Source organism: Mustela erminea, chromosome 17 (genome assembly GCF_009829155.1).
Source record: "Mustela erminea isolate mMusErm1 chromosome 17, mMusErm1.Pri, whole genome shotgun sequence".
NCBI classification, from domain to species: Eukaryota; Metazoa; Chordata; class Mammalia; order Carnivora; family Mustelidae; genus Mustela; species Mustela erminea.
The window spans coordinates 68,341,514-68,364,298 of record NC_045630.1 but is presented as its reverse complement, the minus strand read 5'-3'; the positions used below and the strand labels follow the sequence as shown (position 1 = coordinate 68,364,298).

Sequence of the window (22,785 nt, the reverse complement as noted above, 5' to 3'; positions counted from 1 at the left end):
GGCGGCAACCACCCCGGTACCGAACCGCTCCAAGGCTGCCTGCCCCTGCTCGCTTGCTCTTCTGTCCGACCACAGACCCCGGCCCTGTTCCTCACTGCACCTCGTCTCTCCGCTGCCCCGGCCCGGGTCTGCCCCTGCTGCTGCCCACGCGTTCCCGATCCCCTCCCCTTCTCTCCCTTTCCTCCCTCAAGCAGCCTTCCCCCTAAGGCTCCGTGTCCCATACTCTGTGACAAGGGCTGGTCGTAATCTTTAACAGTCACCTCTGTCCATGCCTGGAGGGATGCACTCCCCCTGCCGGTGGGCAGCACCCCCAAGGGCCTCCTCAGGGTCCCCTCTGTTTAGGAAGCACACTGCCCTCCGCTGTCCGGGGAGACAGGACGCATTCACATGGAAGCGGACTTAAAGGCGGAGTGGCCCCTTCCACACGGCCAGCCCTCCCCTGTCCTGCCGACGCTCTTCACGCGTCTCCGGCCCGCCTCTGCTCACTAGCACACCTCGCTACACCTGCTTCCCCCCTTGGTGACGAGCGGGGACCATCACCTGCAGCGGTCTGGGCCCTGTGATGCGCTGCGGGGGCGGCAGAGGCGGCGGTGGAGGAGGTGGTGGGACCACAGGAGTGGCTCGGGGGGCTCCGGTGGGGGCGGGGTCCTGCTGCAGCCCAGAGACACCGACGGGTGAGGGGGAGGAGCCCAGGAGCGTCAGGGCGACGTAGGCGCCAGCTGGAGGCAGACAGACAAGGACCAGCCAGATCAGGGCGTGTGGTCCTGGAGGGCGGACACTCAGGCTACAAACTGGGTCAGGCGGGGGGCGGGTGACGGTGGGGGGACAGAGTCTTCTCCTCCTCTTTCCATGAAACTTAAAATTCTGCGGATAAAACTGCACCTGAGTGCCCGGCCGTCTCCTAGCTCCAGCCACCGGCCCCGCGTCCATGCCGGTGCCCCTTCCTCCCTCTTCCTTACGCAGGATGCTCCAGATCCCACCCACGCGTGCGGCTGCCCGGCCCTCGAGCCCGTCGCCACACTCGTCTGTCAAGCCCCCGGCGGACGCAAGGCGCTCAGGCCCTGGCCTCCCGCGCTCCTGGGACCATCTGCCGGGAGCGCTTTCCTCAGCGTCTCCTGCTTCCGTTTGGGTCACCTGGGCAGCCCCGAGGGCTGGGTCTTCCCGGCTGCGGACAGAACATTTGTGCTACCCCCCCGCCCCCAGATAGGCCACCACCGAGGAAGGCTGTCTGTGGAGGGGACAGAGGAGCGAATGGCCTGGAGGGAGCTGGGGGCAGCAGGATATGGTCTCCACGGGCCGTGACCGCAGGGGACGGGGCAGGCCCAGTGGACGAAGATGAGACACACGGCCCTGGCTGCACCTCTCACCACAAAGGAGGCCCCGGGTCAAAGGGCCTGCTGCGCCCAGCCCACCTGCCCCCACTTTCGTGCACCCAGTTTCCGACTCACATTTGATAAGCTTCACCACCTCCAAGTGTGAGCTGTTGGTCACCATGGTGCCGTTCACCTGTGGCAGGACAAACGCTGGAGTGACCAGGATGGACGTGGGGTCCTTCCGAGGCTCAGGTGCCTTCACAAAGCCAGTTTCTGGTGCCCCGAGACCCCGCCGGTCGTTGTGAATCTGCTCCCGTTCACATGGCTGTACGCTCTGTCTTCGCGGCTGGCCCGCGCCCCTGCCCAGCGGGCCTCCTCCCCACTGGAGGGCTAAGGCGTTGCCTCGCCTAGGAATCCCTTAGTGCCTCCAGGACTGTGTGGCCCCAGAGGCCGGGCAGGTCCCAGCAGGTGGCAGCTGGCAAGGCCCTCAGGTCGGCCCCGTGTGGCGACAGAGTCTGAAGGCCCTGGGCCCCCTGCTGGTCTCAGCACCCCCCCATCTTAGATGAATTTTGATTGTGTGTTAAATGGGAAAATAAAACCCACTGCAGAAGCTTGGTTAGTTAGAGTCCAGAAAGGCCGAGGAGGGGGCTCCTGGGGGCAGGTCCACATTCCTGGGGCCCTCTTGTGGCACTGCCCCCAACCCAGTGGCCAACCACCCTGCGGGCAGGGCAGGAGGGTGCAGGGAGCCAGCCAGAAAGGGGGGCACTCACTTTGATGATCCGGTCGCCCTCTTTGACACCAGCTCTCATGGCTGCCCCTCCTGTAGGGAGAAGATTTGGTCAGGAGAGCCCAGCCCCTCGCTCCTGAGGTCAGTGACCCTGCCCTGCAGTCCCTCAGCGCTCTGTGCCAGGACCTCAGAAGCTGGGCATCCTCCCGTCTTGCCCTGGGGATGGAGGCCCGTGTGCTGCAGCGGGCGTTCTCGCTGGGCAGCTCGGAGGCCAGGCTGCTGGGAGCCAGGCCACGGGGCCAGAGGGACAGGCCCGCTCCAGGCCCAGATGTGTGCTTTCTTGGAACATGTCTCTGTGGTTCCCACAATCCAGGTGGACAAGTAAGTTTACTGCACGAAATGTAACCGCTGACCTAACAGTAACTATTAAGAGGAGTAGGGAACAATGGGTGAAAACAAGAGTTTTCAAACTGTACTTCTAGCCGGGACAAGCCCCTTCTGGAGTTCACGCTGCCGAAGGTAAGGTCACTGCTTTAGCGTTAAAATCCGCTTTAGAGCCTCTGCGATCTGTCCCTCCACTTACCGAAAGATCTCACCTATTTGGGAGAAAGAGAGGCACAGCACACGCCGGGGGGGCAGACTCCCCACTGAGCAGGGAGCCTGACACAGGGCTCAGTCTCAGGACCCTGGGATCATGACCGGAGCCGAAGGCAGACGCATCCCTGAGCCCCCCAGGCAGCCCAGTTTCTCCCTTTAAAAGAGGCAGGACCCAAAACCCCTGCTGTGGCTGGTGGCTGTCCCTCGGATGGAGGCTGCAGCAGCGGCCGCTGCTGTGCGGTTTCTAACGACTCCGTCATCCAGGAAGCAAGAAGCACGGGAGCCGAGGCAGGCTAATGAGCGGCCCACAGACTGTGTTTCTGTGCATCTGCCCCAGACGATCCCTGAATCCGTCAGCTGCCTTCATCGGATCAAAACAGAACTCCCACGAAGCACACGGAGATGCTTCTGGTCTAAAAGGAGCTTCTCCGGCAGAGCTGTGTTCCAAGTCGGGTTTCCGTCGGGACTCAGGATCGCACCCTTGTCGGCAGCCCGCTAGTCACAGCGGAGCTTGCAGCGCTTCAGGACGTGTCTAGAAACCAAAGCTGGGAATGAGCTGCCTCGCCTGCAAGTCTGAGACACACGTGGCGAGATCTCGAGAAGAAAGCAAAGTCTCCGCAGGAACAGAACCAGAGAAGTTCCCCAAAGTCAGTGAGCGCGACGATTGCTGGGGGTTTTGTTCAAAGGCTCATCCGCTGGCCCCCTTGCCAGAGAGTGATTCAGCCCTTCCGGGCGTGGGCTTGGGACGAGGACGGCAGCCACTGGGGGTCGTGCAGGCTCTCGAGGCAGCACGGACCACACTCTGAGAAACGGCGAGCTGGAGAAGCCTCGTGCCGTGGAAAGATGGTACCAACCGCTGCTACTGCCATGTCCGCGCTGACACAGGTGTCTCTTGGCGTCTCCTCCCCCAACACACACACACACACACACACACACACACACACGCATGCACGCGTGCGTGCACACACACACACACACACACACACCCCTTCCAGAACTCAGGTTCCACCAGCAAGCCACCCGTCTGCCGTTCCGTCTCTGGGACTGACTGTATCCAGGCCTCTGGGCCACGTGAGCTGCTCCGAGGCGGCCGCAGAGGCGAAGACGCGTGGCGGTCCTCCCAGCAGCGCCGTCCCCGTCCGACCAGGGAGAACGAGGAAGCGGGGAACAGATGCGCCTCGTCACAGCTCGCCTCCGGCAGGAAGCCAAGCCAGACGCGCCCCCGCGGGAACGAGCAAACAAGCGCGGCCAGTTACGTCCTGTGCGACCCCCACACCCCGTTCTGGTCCTGAGTTCGAGAGACCCCTTTCACCTTCCCCATAAACGAGGCCCAGGTATTTCTCCGGGACTACGTAAAGCACATTTTTCCTCCCAACTTGCCACACAGAGTGTGAAACGCCAGCCTGCTCCCGACCTTCCTCGCGGTGCTGGGCCGTGGGGTGCACAGCCGCTATTGGGTTTTCACAAATGGAAGGTTCTGGGCCCCCGTGTGTCGGCGCCCGTGTTCCGACAGCAGCTGCTCTTCCTGTCTCTGTCACGCTCCGGTGACTCTCACAGGATCTAAAATCGTTCATTGTTTGATTTTCATGGGGATCTGTGCCGAGCGGTCGTGGATGGCACCGGCGTCCCTGGGGACCCCGCAGGCTGCCCCCACGAGACGGCAGACCTAACGGACGCGCGTGGGGCGACGGCTCCGCCGACGGCCGTTCCTCCATCTTCCTCCCCGCGGGCCTCCCTCGTCCCAGAGACGCCACGGTGTGGACACGAGGCCAGTTCACAACCTGACGACGGCCTCGACGTGCTCGTGCGAAAGGAAGAGTCGCACGTCCGACGCTGGAAGTCAGAAGTGAGCAGGGGTGAAGCTCGGCGAGGCAGGCGTGTCCGGACCCGACACCCCAAGAGCCTGGGCCTCGGGCGCCAGCGGTCAGCCGAGCTGTGAACGCAAAGGAGAAGCCGTTGGAGGGAACGGCGCGTGCGGTTCCAGTGAGCACACGGGGCGAGGAGAAAGCTGGCTGGACGTCGCTGGTGCAGGGAAGGTCGGAGCGGTCCGGGCTGAGTGTCCCCGTGGCCACCGCGTCCCCATCGGCCGAAGTCCAGGTCAGGATCGGAGGGGTCTAGGCCAAGCGTCCCAGTGGCCACCGTGTCCCCTTTAGTTCAAGTGTGGTCTGGGGTCTGAGCAGTCTGAGCCAAGTGTCCTGCCAGTCACTGCGTCCCTTTTAGCTGGAATCCAGCCCAGGGTCAGAGGGGTCTAGGTTGAGTGTCCCAGCAGTCACCACGTCCCCTTTGGACAAAGTCTGGTCTGGAGCAGGCATGGGTGGGTTCAGCACGGTGTCGGGAAAGAAGCCGTGTCCCTGACCCAGAAGTGGCTGGTGAAGCAGCAGGTGCTCCGGAAGGCGGAGCTCAGAGAGTTCCTGAAGGTGCCACACTGTCCAACAGATTTTCTGTGGGGACGAAGCAGCCTTCCCCGGAAAGGGGGCGCAGCCAGGACTCCCGCAGCTGGAGAGGAGAGGGCAGGGCCTGGCTGTGGGCTCCAGAGGACAGGGTGCCTGTGTTGCTAGGGGCAGTGAGCGGAAGCCGACGCTTGGGGGCCGCTCCCGGAATCCCAGGGCCCTGCGGGATGACGCGGACTCCACACCGCTGGGGCTCGAGAAACGGCCCCGCAGAGCCCCGAGGGCCACACACTTGTCCCCAGCAGGGTGGACAGAATGTCTGAGCTCCACCGCTGAGACCTGCTCGGAACACAGATCCCTTTCAAAACGCCCCTGACAGGACCCCGGCTGCTCGGTTGGTACAGCATGCGACTCCTGATCTCCGTGTCGGGAGTTCCAGCCCCACGCTGGGCTTGGGGCCCATTTTACAATAAAATGCACGTGGCCACCCCCGAGCTCTGACGGAGATGGATGAGGGAGGGGTGCGTTGCCTTCGTGCCCACCAAGGACACCTACTCTGCAGCTCATGGGATCAACAAGTTGTTTCGCCTTTCAAGTCTTTTTTTGTTTGTTTTTTTTAAAGACTTTATTTTTTTGTCAGAGCATGAGCAGGGGGACCAGCAGGCAGAGGGACAAACAGACTTGCCACTGAGCAGGGAGCCCGGTGGGACTCGAGCCCAGAGCTCTGGGCTCACGCTTGAGCTGAAGGCAGACGCTTCACCGACGGAGTCCCCCAGGCGCCTCAACTTTCAAGTCTTATTATTTGACAAACACATTTTGTGAGGCCGTGGCTGCCACAGATGATTCTGCTGAGGGACCTGGTCAAAGTCATCAGGAAACCTCATGGAAAGGATTCGTCATTCTTGATGTTGTCAAGAACATCAACGGTTCGTGGGAAGACGTCCAATACCAATGTTCCGCGGGGCTTGGGGGCCGATTGCAGTCCTCATAGAGGACCGTGAGGGACTCCGAACTCCGCTGGAGAAGTGTCCGCAGATGTGCAAACAGCAGCAGAACCAGAACCGGACCCGGGAGAGGGGTGTGAAGCCGGAAGGGCTGCGGTGTCCCTGTGAGATCGGAATGTGCGAGGAGCTCTCCTCACAGAGGCCCTGAGCACAAGCTCTCCCCCAGAGAAGCTCCTCCCGGGGGGGATGCTGTGCGGGCCGCCGCGACCACCGAGGGTCTCGGTAAACCCAGAGGAGCGCGCCGCGGCGTGCGGGACAGGACCGTCCCCAGGTCAGGGAAGCGCTCCCGGGTCTGTGGTGCTCTTGAGCTGCACGCACAGGGGACTGCGCTGCAGGGACATAGCTCACGGAAGAGGGGGGGGGGGGGGGCGTCTGTTGAAGCCGCAAACTTCATCGTGTGACTCTAGGAAACGGCCACGGCCCTGCGGCCTTCAGCGGCCACCGGGATGGAGCTTACGACCGACGGACGAGTGAGAAGATGCTTTTCGTGAGGACGTGAACACCGTGCTTCCACACCTAGCGCAACCGCACACGGCACAGCAGTGTAACGTACACGTGCTTCACCTGCTGGGAGCCCGAGACACGCGCGTGACACCCTTGACGGTGCCATCTGCTCTACTGCGGCCGTCCAGCGGGGACCGAGCCCGCCTCGCCTCTGCCGGGGGCTGTATTCTGGAGCCTGTACGCTCTCCACGTCAGCGGCCCGGCCCATCTGCCAGTGCTGGTCACTCCTTCCGGGACACGGGCTTCACAGGCTTCCGCGCTTCTTCCTGGGTCGGCGTCAGCCGGTCACCGGCCAGCTCAGTCCTGCGGTCCGGCGGCTCTTCCCCGGTGCGCAGTGGCCGGACGGACCTGTGTGCGGCCTCCCACTCCGCTCCCTTACCACTTGCTCCCTATCTCTGCAGCGAACACCCTCTTCCAGAAAGGCTTCAGGCGCGCACGGCCCACACAGATCTCCCAACACCGCCCCTCCCTGCTGTCCCACACTCGTCACTCCTCCTGCGGTCACGTTTAAGGTCGCTGCACCCGCCCACGCGGGTGACCGCAGGGACCGGCACGTCCCATTCTGCACCGTGAGGTGCCATAGCAGCCCCTGACCCAGCGCGGGCCCCGTCATCCTGAGGGCCGCCGGCTGTTCCCACCCTTCCCAGCAGCGACGCGAGCACGCAGTGCGACCCCAGAAATCCCGTGCAGGTGCGTGGCGCTCTGACGACGCCCGCGGCACCCTGGGGACCAGGCCCAGCGCAGGCATTCACGTCCAGAACTCGCCACGCCGTGGAGGCAGCACTCACCAGGCCGCACGGACTGCACCAGGACGATACGGTCCCCGCTGACCGTGAAGCCGAAGCCATGCTGGTCCTTCTGGATGATGACGCAGCGCTGGACAAGACCTGACAAGAGACGACAGAGGACGAGGGGTTACGGAGGCACAGCCGTGGGAAGGCTGGTGCGCACAGTCAAGACAAGCCCAGGAAGGCTGCAGCGCTGCCTCCTCCAGACAGCCTTCCCAGACTGACTGATTCCCCCAGACTCCTCCTGTCCAAACACCAAACACTACACTCGGCGAGTGACAGCAGCCTGTCCCCGACTCTGCGTTACACCCGAGGAGCGACCCTCCTCTGTGCACGGGGCTGACTCTCTGGGTCTGGCTGAGGACGGGCACGACAGAAAAGCAGCCCTGTGACAGGCCCAAGGGAGGCTGGGGTTTTCCATCAAATGAAGCCCCATGGGCATGGCGTGCTACACCAGCTTGCTCACGGGGGTGACCCGGGGGGACCCTGCCAAATCCAGGGAAGGGTGCGTGGAAAGAGAAAACCCCTTCTTTTCACATGTACGTCCGTGCACAGAATGTGGAGGACAAGAAAGCTGGAACCGCGGGCCGGCTGGCCAAGTCCCTGTGGGCGTGGACGGACTCACACGCGCCTGCCGGCGTGTGACCATCTCCTGTGAGGGAAGGAGCGTGAGCTCCAGAGTGGGAACCCGACGGGCCTCACACCTGCCTCCGCCCCCTCTGAGGTCGTGCGCGGGGCCGGTTTCTGAGGCCTCTGTGCCTCCTCCGCTTGCTCAGCAGTAAAGCACGGTAACATCTCCTTTCCAGAGTCGACAGGAAGACAACGGAAGCGGTTCACACATAGAACGTGTAACGTCACACCGCACACACGCTGCGAGCGCAGATCTGTCTGTGCCGGCGCTCGTGTCGGTGTCGGCGTCAGCGCCCAAGCTCACCTGCTGTCTCAGAGGCGTCGGACGGCTGCCGGTGGTGGGAAGGGGACCTGCGTTCAGGCGCCGGGTCCCCCAGAGACAGGCTGCTTAACCTGGAGGGTGAGGAAATCACACTGGTGAGCTGCGCGGGGAGGGACCAGCGTTAGGTTCTGGTAAAAGGGGCCCCGAGTCTTGGGTAAAGAGAGGCCAACCCTCTCACCCCAGAACCCGCTAGACCTGGTGGGAGATGAACCAGGTCTACACCACTGGCAACACCACCTATTTGGAAGTCCGGGCTGGCAGGGCAAGCACGGTCTGATACCCAGAGAGGCGTGAAGAGCGAGAGCCCTCCCCGGGGTCGCGAGGACGGGATGTGCACAGACGCACGCTTGTTGGGTCTTACCAGGCTGCAGTGGGGCTGATGGGACAGAAGGAAGCAGCAGAGAAATGGATGCAAGAAAAAGACAGGAAACAAGAAAACGCTCATTAGTTTTAGGCGGTGATTTGCAAAGGAAAGGGAGACTGGAGAGCGAGACCGCGGAGGGTGGAGCCACACGGAGACCCCCGTGCACCCGGCAGAGGGCGGCGGACGGCCTCCCCGTCTCGTGTTTCATCTTGCTTCCCCCCTGCAACCGGCATCTCCAGGAGGCTCACTGGGCGTCTGATACTAAGCTGTCGGGGAACCAGCACACGCCTCTCTAGAAAGGAGGAGCCCAGCGATGGCCCGAGCCTCTGAACACGCGCCTATCTGTGGGCTACGGAAGGAGCCTGGCCTGTCCGGTGGCCATATTCCAACCCACACACACCCCGCCGGCAGCCGGCTTGGGGTACCTCGCTCAGCAACTGTTAAGACCCTGAAACCTCAAGGTTACCGAACCAGATTTACCCCCGAGCTTGTGTTGAACGGGTCCCCTGTACGGTGAGGTGAACTCCGTCACTGCCATGCCTCTCCCTCCCGGAAGAGTGCACCTGCCGCCCCTCCGGCGGGGTTCCGCAGGTGCACCTCCAGCAAGGGACCAGGCAGGCACCGTGGGCAGAGGCAAAGCACGGACTCATGGGACGGCTTCTGCGGGTGGCTGGGCCAGTACACCGCGGTATGACCGGGGTGGGGGGCGCTCAGCCGTGTGTGGGGGGCGACGGAGTGAACCCAGTGGCCTCCGGGATGTCTGGTGGGGTGAAGGGAGCAGGGGCAGAACGGTGCGCACGAGGTGGGCACGAGAGCGGGGAAGGGAACCACGTGCTTCTGCGTTTACAGACTCGTTCACATGTGCACGGATGCCGGAAGATGCCGGAAGCACCTCTGGGAGGACCCGAGAGAAACCCCTGCCCAGGCCGCCAGAGGCCGGAGGCTGCGTGTCCGGGGCGCAGGGTGGGAGCCGCGAGCTTGAATGCACCCGCTACGCTGTCAGTCCCGTGAAGGTCTCTTCCGGTCATCCACACAACCCAGCGTGAACAGATCCTTCTGACACTTCAAAGAGAAGGTCCCCACACCCTGGTGCCCCTCCTACCCGGACAGGTGAGGCTGCTTTCTCCTGCTTGGTCTTTGGATCAGAGAGAGAAGGACACCAGGGAAGCGGAGAGCGCGGGGCGCAGGAGAGAGCGACGCAGGAGAGGAGGACGAGAAACAAAGAACCAGACCAGACACTGGAGCAGCTCGTTCAGAAAAAGCCGCAAGTGGGCCCAGAAGAGCCTGGGAATGGAAACCGGCCACAGAGCAGCAGTCACCTCGCGCAAGTGCAAACCCGCCTGCGCCCCCTCGCTGCTCAGGACCTCGCAGAGCTTCCTAGGGTCCTCAGGAGAGCTGGGCCGCGGCGTGGAGCAGGAGTCCTGCCGGCCCCCACACGGCCTGGACCCCCGCGCCGCACCAGCATGTGCACGGTGGGGCTGCCCCCTCCCTCGACTGCTGGGTGGCCTGGGGCAGCTGCGGGCCCAGGGCGGCGCTCCTTCTCACTGTGGGTCTACGGTCCCGTCACCTGCTCTGGTTTCTGGCTCCTGCCTAGGCCCGTGCTGGGCCCTGCTCCCCGATGTCCTTCCACTCCATGGCCCAGTACGGCATCTGGAAGCAAGACACGAGGGTGCACGGCCGGCAGCTCCGACTCCAGCTGTGTTCCAAGGACCTGACTCCGTGGGTCCCTGCCCACCTGACCCCTCCACCCACGGCGGGGTGAACTCAACTCCGCTGAGTTCAGCATCCAGTGTTCTAGAAGGTGCGGGAGGGAGCGGCACTCACCCCCGCGACCTTCTGTGTGACATGCGTCCTGCCGTCATCGCGCTGCAGCCCGCGTGTCACTCACGGCGCCGTAAAACTGAACGGCGTCCCAGCACCCAGACCCGTGCTAAAAGCCGCCAGCCACAAGGAACTACACAAATTTACACTTGAAATAAAATTTAAGACTCCGTTTCAAAGCTGCACGAGCCACATTTCAAGGTCTCCACAGCGATGTGAAGCTCGTGGCGACCACACTCCAGCCACACACAGCACCACAGAATGTTCTACTAGACGGCGCTGCTCCAGACGCGGCGTGAGGCACGGGGCACAAACCTGGGACGCGGTCACCGCGGCGAGTGGAGGAGGGTACCGCAGAGCTTCCGCAGACACGGGGTAAACGCTCTGTCCCGGCCCTGCCAAGAGGGTTCTCAGAACGGATCTCCGTGGAAAGGCTCATCCCAGCCACTCCTGTGCTGTCTTGGGTTGGATCCACGCCCCCCACCACTGGGTGTCCCCACACAGGTGTGAACGGCTCCTTGCCAGCTCAGGAGAAGGCCCCTTTCGTCCTGGGGCAGCTCAGGCCCCCTCGTGGCCTCTGATGGACTCTGCGGTGCTGGGAACACGCCTGTCCCAAAGCCCGAAGAGACGGGGACTCTCAGCCTGCTCCGCTCTGCCCCTAAGCTGGGCCGAGTGCTGTGGCGCGTGATCGAAGGTCCCCCAGGCCGTGGAGGGAGTCTGGAGCATCGAGATCCTTCCAGCAACAGAGCTGGACATTTTTTTTCTCCTTGAGAGCTTCACGGAGGAAAACCCACCCCAGAACCAGAGGAGGGAGACTCGCCAGCCGCAGCAAGCTCCGCTGGACACAAACGACCCTTGGGCTGCTGGGTCCCTGGGCGTGGAGCCCAGCAAAAGGTTTAACTGCAGGAAGGTTAAAGGCTGAGGCAGGGGAGGACGGAGCAGAGGAGGAGGGCGGTTCGGCATGAAAGAGGCCATCAGACGGGAGGAGGACTTCCACACGGGCCCCCCTTCCTGACGCGCCCACGGAAATGTGGCAGCAGACATGGGATTCCAAAGGACCGACACCTGACGGCTGTGGGGAAGGCCTGGGAGAGTGCGGACTCTCCCCCCCAATCTGGGGCTTGCTAAACGGCTGCCGCAAGACAGCTGCTAGCCGGCCTGGCTTCTCAGTGAGCCCCGCGCCCCGGAGCCCCCGACAGATGTGGCCAAGCCCGTGCCTTGTGCCACCATGGCCCACTGGGGCTTCCAGCCGCTCGCCTGGACGACTGCAGGAGCCCCGTGTCGGCTCCCCTGCTGCGGACCAGTCCTCCCAGCCTGGCCTTCTCTGGGTCCCTCATCGGGACCAGCTGGTCATTGCCGCATCGCTCCCCAATGCCCTGCTGTACACGCCGTTCCCCCAGCACCCAGCACCGAGGCCTCTCTCCAGGCGGCTCCAACACCGTGCTGGTTCCGTGGTCCCTGCCACCATGGGACCCCGTGCTCACTCTGCGGCTGCGGGTGACGGCCCCACCACGCTCCCCGGGCCGCGGCAGCCTGCACTTCCTCCACCCCAAGATTTTATGCTGAAAAATCTCAAACCCACGTTAACGTTGCAGGAGTAGCGCGGTGAACACGACGGAGCCTGAGGCTAGACTCACCCGTTAACGTTTCACACTTGCTTTATTTGTCTGTGGTTATTATTTTTTCCCTTTCAAAGCCAGAAGACCGCACGGTACTTCATCCCTAAGTACATCGGCATCAATCCCGCCGGCCCTCCCGGCTTCTACACAGCCACAGTGATGTCGGGACAGCCAGGAGTTCACCTCTGACCCAGTGAGGTGACCTCAGACGTGACCCCGCTCCACCCCCACTGTCTATCGCTCCTCTACGCCGCTGGGCTCCCACGGCCTCGGCCGCGGTCCCGGCGTGGAGCGCGGATCGCATTTCCTCGTTCTCCGCGGTGTTCGTCTGATCCAGAACGCCGCCCACGCTGGTCGTCCTCGAGCACGGCCAGCAGAGGACTTGCCTCCACAGCACGGGTTCACATGCGGCCTTCTGAGACAGTGACGCGCAAGCGATGCTCGGCTCCGTCACTCCTGGGAGCCGGCGGCGGTACAGCAGATCCCGTCCGAGGGAGCAGTCGACCTGGGCTGATGCTCGAGCTGGAGGCGCACCGTTCTCCGGGGGCCCCGCGCCCAGCCGCCGGCCCGTCCACGGACGTCCGTGCCTGACCCGCTCGATGCACTGAGGGCTGCGGACGGGCCGCTGCCGACTCGCTCTCCTCCTGCGTTGACCGGCTTGCAGAGCCGTGCAGAGAACACCGTCTTCACCCTCCCCTGCAATGGGGCTGTGAACGCATGAATTTTCTCTCTGATGCGATGCGTTATAGTCCATTATCATCATGACTTTTCTTTTTTAATGTGTTTTCTTCATTAAAAAAAAAAAATCTCCACATCCAATATGGGGCTTGAACTCAAGACTGGGAGATGAAGAGCGGCGCACCCCACTGACGGAGCAGGCCAGGCGTGCGGCGTCATCACTTTGTTTAAAAAACATTTTTGTTTATTTATTTGACAGACAAAGATCCCAAGTAGGCAGAGAGGCAGGCAGAGAGAAAGGAGGAAGCAGGCTCCCCGCTGAGCAGAGCCTGACGCGGGGCTCGATCCCAGAGCCCGAGACCATGACCTGAGCCAAATGCAGAGGTTTAACCCACGGAGCCCCGCAGGAGCCCCCAAAGACACGTTTTCACTGGTCTTCGGCCTCCCCCGGGCTTGCTCCGGGAGGTCAAGCAACAGGCGGGGACGCCCTCGTTCTCCTGCTCCGCTTACACAACCAGCAGTACCTCGCCGGCTCACGCTTCCTCTTTCCCGTTTAACCAATCCCAGGAGGGACTCCAGGTCAGTCCGCAGAAATCGGCCATCTCCTTGTCCTTCCGCTGGGCCCGCACCTACGCGGGCGTCCCCCCCCAACCCCCCCTCCCCGCTCCCTGGCACCTGCTAGAGGGCAAAGGCCGCAGCGTGTACTTTCTGGGAGCCCTCCAGCAGCACCAGGCACGGGAGAGAGCCCCTCCTCCCCCCGCGTGGGAGCCTGCAAGACACGTGAGAAAGCGTGGAGACGTCTGGCGACCTTCCAGAGAGCAAAGTCGAAGCTGCCCACATGTCCCTTCTGTTGGCTTATGGGTGGGTGTGTGTGTATTTTTAAAAATTAGTTAAAAATTGAAGATCGGGCAATTTCACGTTAACAAGACACAGCTGTCTGGTGTCTGGGAAACGGGGGCAGTTCGGACACCACCGTGCCCTGGTCTCACTCGGCGACTGTCGGCCGCCCTCCCAGTCCCCACTCCATCCCCCCGGCCACGGGGGCCTGCCGGACAGCCTAGCATGGCTCTGTTCCATGGTGCCGGTTTCTAGGTGCTTCCCACCTTCCAGACAGGGGCTGACACGCAGCGAACACGGGGGTGAAGTGGAGTTAGGACACACCTGACTTCAAGGTCTGGGCCCCTAAAGCCTGAGTCATCTGACCTGTGGCCCTAGGAAGAGTGAACTGTGTTTACTGGACCTTTCTCCTCTTCTTTTCCACACACGTGCACACGTGGGCACAGAACACACGCACACGGGGCAACACACACCTCACACGCGATACACACAGGACATAATACACACCGGCTCATGGGATGCAGACGTAGCACACACACGTCCTACGTGTCTGGAAAGATAACACGAGAGATACAGAGACGAAATCGCATACCACACGTAAGCTGACCGAGATCTCCTGCGTCTGGGGAAGTCACATTCCCAGGCCCCTCCCCAAAGCCAGGAGCAGCCGTAAACCAAGAAAGAGCTACCTGACCAGGACCTCCGTTCCAGATAAGTCCACACTTGCTGAACCCTGCCCTGGTCTTACTGGACTGGTTTTCCTTATCTTCCAGGGTGGAGGAGCTCGAAGCAGCCTCCCAGGGCCCTCACAGCCCCAGGATTCCGTGTCTGGGTGGCCCTCTAGGTCAAGGTCACACAGGGTGCCCGTGCCGCACACACCCCTCCTTGCGGAGCCAGTGTGGGTCACAGGGGCCTCGTCTGTCAGCTTCCCCGACGGTGCAAATGCTCTTGAGGTCCACACCGGATGGCCAACAGTGTGCTAGCGGCAAGGGCCACAGACCAGTGAGTGGACGAGGTGTGCCCAGTCTCCCCTGGTCCCACGCAGCTCTCGGAGGGCCGTGTCTCCCCGGCTCACAGCCACATGTGCAGGGAGGCTGAGCTTCCACACCAATGTTTTATACGTGGCCCCTGCGGGACCGTTCGGAAAGCACACTTTCGGGCGCAGTGAAATACGGGCTCAAGCCCAGCCTTCTCCTGGCTGTCACCCCACCGGAAGCCCCAGTTTCTCAATGACAAATGTGGAAAATACAACTTTCCTCCAAGGGCGACCGGGAGCGCGGAAGCACGGTCAGCGAGACCTCGGAGCCAACCTGTCTGAACGGAAATCCAGCCCCCAGCCCGGGCCCAGCCCAGCCCGAGCCCAGCCCAGCTCCTGAGCAAATGTGTCCTCCCAAGGTGAACGCTGGGGCCCGACAGTCATCTCTGACAGCCCTGCAAACTGAGTCACCCCCAAGTCCTCTGGCTAGTGCCCTCCCCTAGGTCTGGACCCACCTGCCTCTGCCCCTCCTGCCCCTCCCGGCTGTGCAGTATCCCCTCCCCAGAGTACATCCGTTGTCTACAATCAGCGATCTTGTAAAAAGATAAATCACAATGTCACCCAGGAAAGCTTTCCCACCATCTAAATCCCAGCGCAGTCTATGGGTCCCCCAGCGGGCAACCCCCACCATGCTTCTCCCCCAAGTCTCCCCTGTAGCGCCCACTCAGAGCTGACCGGTCCTTTGGTGCTTTCTGGGGTTGGTTCAGATCGACTTCCCCAGTTTGCCGACCGGCTTCGCCGTCTCCCGCTCTAGAACACTTGGATCCAGGACGGGGCGCACAGCGGACAGCCAACAAGCAGGAGGTTAGAGACAGAATCAGACCCGTCTCGCCAAGGAGTTTCTCTGCCCGCACCCTGACCGTCCGCCTGCCTGCTCCACCTGTCCCGGGAGCGGCCGTGGGAATTACACGAGGGGACGTCAGGAGGCTCGGGAAACGCTGAGGCACAGGGCAACGACCGAGGGGCAGCAGGGGCCAGGCAGCTGCTGAAGGCTTCCTGCGGCTCATGGGATCCGAGCAAGCCTTGAGAAGTGCGGGTCTGATGGCGGAAGCCGGAGGCCGGAGGCCCAGAGAGCCTGCGGGACAGAGCCGGCGTGCACCTGAGTGTGAGCACTGCTGTGGGGAAACCCGGGAAGGGCCAGTGGGAGAGAGGCCGGGGAGGGGGACGCAGCACGACCGCCCCCTCGCTGTCCACGGGGGGTCAGGAGCCACGGGGACCGCTGCAGGGCACCACCAACGTGCTGACTGGAGGTGAGAGAGTCCGTGTCCACACCCGCGAGGCTGCAGACTTAGTACAAACCATGGAGAAACGGTCGGGAGCAGCACTTGCGACGCTGCACATCAAGACGGCAACCCTTGCGCAGACGGAGCCGATGAAACGTGACACTGATGTTCACTTCTCCCACCCCCCCTACGGTTCCGACTTTTATCATTAAGTAATCTCCACACCCAACGTGGGGGCCTCGAATCACAGCCCCGAGAGGGCGTCGCACCTCCCCTGACTGAGCCAGCCAGGCGCTCCCTCCTTACTACTTTAATGTGGCTACTAGAATGTTCCCAGTGCCACGTGTGGCCTGCGTTCTGCCCCACTGGGCAAACGGGCGCTGACCTCTCTCTCCTGTTCTTGTCCGCTGGGCTGTGAGCTCTGGACGGGCTCCCCTCGGCGGCCCCGGGAAGGAACGAGGTCGGGGCTCTGAGGGTTGGCCCACTCCAGCCCGTGGCAGAGAACAGGCTGCTGGCGGGCACACGACCTTCACCCAGAACCAGCAACTGCCGCCTCCCCGCTCACCAGCACGGGCACAGATTCACATCTGACTCACGGAGCCGCTCACCCGGTCCTCAGAAGCAGCCCCAGGCCTGGGCTGCCCCCAGGGAGTCAAGGGGGCATCCGGATGGGCGGGCAGCTGTGGAGCTGGACAGGGCTCGTGGGTGTTGTGGCTCTGACCACCTGTGGGGCTCAGGAGACATCGCTCCCTGGCCATGACCCTCGGTGTCCTCACCCCACAATGGGAAGGCTAGCCACCTGCCACCCATCCCGCGGGACGTGCTGAGCTGGGGTAAGTCTCTGGTGTAGCGTCTGCACATGGCTGAGCTCAAAAAACGGTCGCCGTTCCCACCCCGAGGCCTCGGTCCCACAGCAGGAGCGAGCAGCCCGAGCACAGGAGAGACGACCGCGGGGCGCTCGCAGGTCCATGTGACCGCGTCCAGGCCTTCGCAGGGGCAGACACCCCTCCGCGGGCTCTTCTCCCCGGGGCTTAGCCCCACACTCCCGGCTCCGCGTCTGCAGATGTCAGGGCCGAAGCTGCCCCCGATGGGTATGAGTGCGGGTCGCGAGACCATGGTGTTCCCCAGACCCAGCCAGGCATGCGGGTCGGAGGCGGGGCGGCCGGCACACGCGACAGAAGCCGCGGAGGCTGCCACGGCCCAGGGAGGGGGCGGCCCGGGCCGTCTAGACGTGTGGTTCTAGACCAACTCTGCCCCCGTCTCCTCGTACGTCCTCAGAAAAGCATAAGAAAATTACAAGGAATAAGCACGTGATGGGACACAGGCCTTCATTTAATCCTTGCGTCAACCTGACGAGGCAGACGCTGTTATTTTCCCCGACAGGTGAGGAAAACCCGAGTCTGAGGAGCCGGGAAGCTGCTCAGAGGACACAAGCTTCTGAGCGGTGCAGCCGGACGCGGGCGCCGAGCTTCTCCTCCGGGCGCAGCGGCTTAACCCTGACGCTGCAGGGCTGGGCCAGGCGCCTGCCCCCCCCCCCCCCGATCTCATCACACCCCTCCCTCCGCCCCTCCCAGGGTGTCCCAGACACACCGGTCTGCGCACCCCGGGGAACCCACGCAGAAGTGCAGGTATTCAACGGACAGGAAACCGCCGGACGCCGTCCCCAGCAGTGACCCAGAAGCACGTCAGCGTCTGTGCTAGGGACGTGGCCAGGAAGAGTTTTTTACTCCGTTTCCCAGTTTTCACAAGGGCCAAGAAGAGCAGAGCTCAGAACACAAGCACAGACCGAGCCCGTGTCCCAGGGCCTGACGGTGGAGGGCCGTGGTCTGGGGCCTGACGTGGCCTCGCCTGCGCAGTGCCTGTGGCGTGACCAGGGATGAGCCAGGTCCCAGCTTCCATGGCAGCACCATGGGAAGACGGAGTCTTGTCCCTCGCACGGGGCCCTGCAACAGTGTCATTATTCGGAAACCCTGAATCCCTCTGCAGGCGCACGCTGTCTCTCCCCGGGTTTTCCTGAGACGCTGACTACATGTTCTAAACGAATCCTCCGGAAGTGGGGATGGGACATGAGGCGTGGCTCGCTGGGGACTTGTGTCCACAGAGCTGTGCTCTGACAACCCCACAAATAAAGGACGAACCATAAAACAATCCCAAATAATAACCAATCCAAGAAATCTCCATCCCTCTTTAAAGTCTGTCATCTGGCTCAAAATTCACTTCCCTAATTTACTTTGGGTGGATACGCCCGGGTGGCTCAGTCTGTTGGGTGCCTGCCTTTGGCTCAGGTCGTGATCCCAGAGTCCTGGGATCGAGTCCCACGTTGGGCTCCCTGCTCGGTGGGGAGCCTGCTTCTCCCTCTCCCTCTGCCTGCCTCTCCCTCTGCTTGTGCACCCTCTCTCTTTCTCTCTCTCTGGCAAATTAAAAAATCTTTAAAAAAATTTGTTTTCATTCCAAGTTCGTATCAAGATTGAGGGGGAATACTGGTGGGAGGGGACAGTTGGCCCCTGATTTTAAAACGGATGAATTTAAGCCACAGAACGACCGGGGAGGCACCTGCAGAAATGGGGTCACAACGCAGGAGCTTCCAGTGGTACTGGGGAGCCCCCAAGTCAGGGAGGAACAAGGGTGGGCGGTGCGAGAGGCCCTCTGAATTCCTCCTTTCACCCTTCTCAAGACTGCGCGGAAACCCCCTGCCTTCCGGAAGCTTCCTTCAGCTGACTCCAGGTGATGGCCACTCCTGTTGTCTGCACCGCCCAGCCCTTGGGCTTCTGACTTGTGCTGTAAGGAAGCATCCTCACCCCCAGGTTACTTTAGAAGGGAACCAGTAATAAAACACCTGCCTGGAAGGTGGGACTTCTGTCCTCTATTGCGTGTTCCTTCGGCTCCCCGACTGGGGCCCCCAGCCCAGAGCCCGAGCTCCACACCAGACGCTTCACAGACACAGCTGGTTAGGACGCCAATGGAAGGCCAGCCAGAATGCTGGGACCGCTCTGAGCCGTGCACCCCCAGGGGACCCCGGTGCTGGTGGGACCGGCCCTGCTGCGGGCTCTCTCCAAGTCTGACACGCGCGGAGGCCGTGTTGTGGGAAGACAAGCAGGGCTCCCACCACTTCCAGCAAGGGTGGCCTCGTGCCCTTTCCTACTAATCCCATCTTCCAAGTGGAGGCGCGTCGGGAAGATGGAGTCACCGGAGCTGGGAGACAGGAGACGGGACACGGCTGCCCCGTGTCGGGAAACAGGTGGAAGCGTCTTTCTGTGCGGCTACATTTCAGGGCCCTCAGTGCGCCTCAAAGGTTACCATCGGGCCGTGTGTGTGGTCTCTGCGCGGCCTCCCGGCAATCTGGTTCTCGGGGCAGAACCTCAGCGGCGAGTCTTGGCTTCTTCACAGCCGAGCGCGGCGCGTGCGCACACCTGTGCGGGGCGGTGACGGAGCCGCGTGAGCCAGAGGGTCCTAGACACAAACACACTCACTCCTCCAGGCCCAAACCACATCACGAGGGCCCCCACCCCCGGCAGGGTGAGAACGGTATCTCAAGTCGGAACCTGCCCATCTGCGGGATAACATCTTGAAGGAACAAACCCGGACGGACCGGGAGAGGGTCCCCGGCACCTGGGATGCTACGCGGATTCTCCCCATCAGGCCAGACACCCACGCATCTCCGTGAACATGCGCTGAATGATGGAAGACCAACCTCAACACTTCAGCTCCTCCCAAACCCCGTGTGCGAACAGCAGCCCTGTGCCCCCTGCCCCGTCTCTGACGGCGGAGCTCACGTCCTCCCTGGCCTCCCTGGTCAGCTGGTCCGGGGACCTGTGGTCGCGTGGCTCCCAGCCGCGGTGCCTGGTGCCAGCGTGACTCGGTGCCTCACTGCTCGGAGTCACCTCTCCCGGGTCCACCACGTCTCCCTCCACAGGCAACATCGCACCCCCCCCGAGCGCAGCGCTGGGCACACACTGCCCGGACGCGCTTGTGGCCGGCGCACAGACGGGCTCCAGCCAGGCCGCGACACGCACGTCTCGAGCACCTCCTGCGACAACGCGCGGCTGGTGCGCGGTGTGGGCCTCGGGGCTCCCCCCGGAGGAGAGGGCCGTGCCTGCGGCCCCCGAGCGCTCCCCGTCCCACCTGCTTGCCCTCTCCTGGGCTGCTCTGAGGACCGGACTGTCTGAACACGAGACGGGAAAATGCTCGGGCTGGGGCATGCACGGTCAGAACTCAGAACTCCAAGCGCTTGTTTAGGTGACTCATTCTCCACGATGCCCCTGGGGGGCAGAGGTATTGGTGTCGTGACTTCACAGTGGAGGAAGCCAGGCCGCAGAAATGCCGGCCGCCAGGCTGAACTTCCCACACGCAGCAAGCGAGGTAGCACAGGTCCACGAGCCCCGCCAGCCCCGGCGGCCCAAGAGCGTCCTCACCACCCGTGCCCCCTGCTCAGACCCGTCCTCTCCTTCCCCCTCCATCCCGAGGCCCAGAGGGCAGAGCCGGCCACTCGTCTCCCCTTCCACTGGCGTGTGCCGAGCACCTGCTGGGTGGCAGGGACAGAGCTCGGAGCGCCTCGTCGGGCCCTCGGGGCGGCTCCGCACATGCCCACTTCAAAGACAAGGAACCGCAGTCGGAAACGACACAGGCCTCCCCAAGGTCCCAGGGTCAGAGGTGGTCTGGGCCAGGGCTGGAACTTAGACCCCTGAGCCCCAAGCTCGATGGCAGCCCCATGAAGCCGGGCCGGCTCTGGGTGTTCCCTGGCCGTGCGCACACACCCCGTGGACTGCTGTCTACGTGTGCAGGCCAAATACTCCGGCTTCGTGATCCCTGGGTTGGACATCCATCCTGCTGCCGATGCAAGCCCCGGGACCTCAGGCACCCTCACCTGTTGCAGAGGCCACGGCTGCCTCACGAGATCGTCTTGAGATTTAACGGTGCCGTTCCTTCCGCGCTGGGCATCCGACAAGCACTCAGAGCAGCTTCTGCTCTTACTACCGCTGCGGGGAAGGGACTGGGGCTGCTGCCCTGTCTGAGGTCACACTTCCCGACCCATGATGACGGATGTCCAAGTCAAGGAGAGGGGGAAACCAAGGCACAGAGACGGGGTCCTCCCCTGAGGGCAGGGCCGATCGGCTCTCCCAAGCCCTGCTGCCTCCCTGAGCTCTTCCGAACTGTCCGGGGTTTCAGAGTACACAATCTTGCACCCAGAGGAAGGCCTTGCCGCCCTACGCCTCTCCTAACTGCCCCGTCAGAGCTTTACGGGCTCACCCTGCCCCCCAACTGAAAATGGGGGCTGGGAACCCTGTTCCAAGTGGAAAATCCAAGCCCATCCCAGACGGAAACCCCAAGTCTCTGCTGCTCCAGCAGATTTCCAGCATGCGCTGGCTCCCAGAAACCACAATTACAGGCAAGCTCAGGGCCGAGGAGTAATTAGGCCCATACTGTGGGCTCAGCAGTCTCGGCCTCTCCCACCCCCGCGGCCAAGCCCACGGCAGCCACTGCATGGCTGACCAACATGTTGGGGGATCTCCACTCCTTCTCTCTTCCAGCCCCTCACTTCCAGGAAACTGAGGCAGGGTGCGTGAGGAGGAAAGAAGCCCCTCAGGGGCGTAACTTTGGCGGAATGGCAGCAGAAGGCGAAAGCAACTTCCGCAGAAAGCAAGCTTTCTTGAGGGCTCCCTCATTCCACTGCTTTCCACAAAGATGACCCGGGGAAGTAGTTCCCAGGGTGAGACCCCCATGTGACAATGAAAGGGATGCTGGGGAACAGGAGCACAGTGTCCCGTCAGTGTCCTCAGACAGGGAGCACTGCAGGCCACAGACAGGATGGGGGAGCACAGCGTCCGGCGGCCAGAGGAGTCCGGGCCACTGACTCTTACTCCAGTATCCTGGAGGGACGGGGTCCTGAGTAAATACCCAGCCCAGGGCCCTTCCTAGTCCTGGTGGGCAGGGAGGTCTGACAGGCTTGCCCTGGGTTGCTCCACGGACGACTCCAGACACACCATTAATAACAAAATGCTGTCCCTGCTGTCCCCACTCCTACCCTCTTTATGTTGGGGCTTTCGGTGGGGTTAAGAGCCTGGGCTCATCCACAGGGACCCCTGCAGTGGGTGCTGGACAGTGCAGAGGACAGGGACAGGGACATCCCAAATAGGGCAGGGACCTCAAAATCCTAAAGGACCCTGAAGCAGTTATGGTGGGACAGGAGGCTGTCCGGGGGTCTCTCGAGGCCAGTCCAGAGGCCCCAGAATCGTGGCTGACAGAGCAGACTGGCACAGGCAAGTCCAACCACGGAATCCGGCTTCCGACAGTAAAGTCCCTAGAAGCTTTGCTTGATGAGGTCTCTCCTGGCCAGTCTCCCCTGGGCCCAGGCACGCAGCACCCCTGCCCGCACAAACTCACCCGCGTCCCTGGTTCCACACAGCAAACACAGCGAGGACACACAAGCGCTTCACCCACGCATCCCGAGCTGCACCTGCCATCCTGCTGTGACGGGAGAGAGGAGTCCGTCCCCGAATCTCTCTCCAAAGACCTGATTTGTGGATTAAATGGCACTTGTGTTGACAGTCTTAATCAGCTTCTATGTCTCTGGTGCCCCAGCTAAGCTAAACCGTACACGGCTTGAAAGGAGGGCATGTGTCTTGCACTGCTGGGGCATCTCTGCATCCCTCCTCCCCACGGGCCAGCTGGACAGCCTGGGTGTCCTGGCACAGGCACGGATGTGTATGCACACCCACAGCACCCACGGACAGGTGCACGCACACTCGTACACACACACACACAGCACCCACGGACAGGTACACGCACGCATACATACCCACGGACAGGTGCACGCGCACTGGTACACACACACGCACATCACCCACGGACAGGTACACACACGCACACGCATACATACCCACGGACAGGTACACACACACACACGCATACATACCCACGGACAGGTGCACGCG

The 22,785-nt window shown here is 62.5% G+C and overlaps 1 protein-coding gene across 7 annotated transcripts in view; it reads right to left on the bottom strand.

The window, feature by feature from the left end:
- The window catches only part of ARHGEF11 (Rho guanine nucleotide exchange factor 11), a 77,818-nt gene that overhangs the window by 31,464 nt on the left and 23,569 nt on the right, over positions 1-22,785 (bottom strand). For 6 of the 7 annotated variants that reach the window (XM_032318068.1, XM_032318073.1, XM_032318071.1 and 3 more), the window contains exons 2-7: positions 8,637-8,651; positions 8,258-8,346; positions 7,324-7,422; positions 2,084-2,133; positions 1,449-1,506; positions 541-719 (exon numbers count right to left, since the gene is read on the bottom strand). In XM_032318068.1, the coding sequence (XP_032173959.1) occupies positions 541-719; positions 1,449-1,506; positions 2,084-2,133; positions 7,324-7,422; positions 8,258-8,346; positions 8,637-8,651 (490 nt within the window). The remainder of the gene's footprint in view (positions 1-540; positions 720-1,448; positions 1,507-2,083; positions 2,134-7,323; positions 7,423-8,257; positions 8,347-8,636; positions 8,652-22,785) is intronic. The other variant, XM_032318070.1, reaches the window with a different exon arrangement.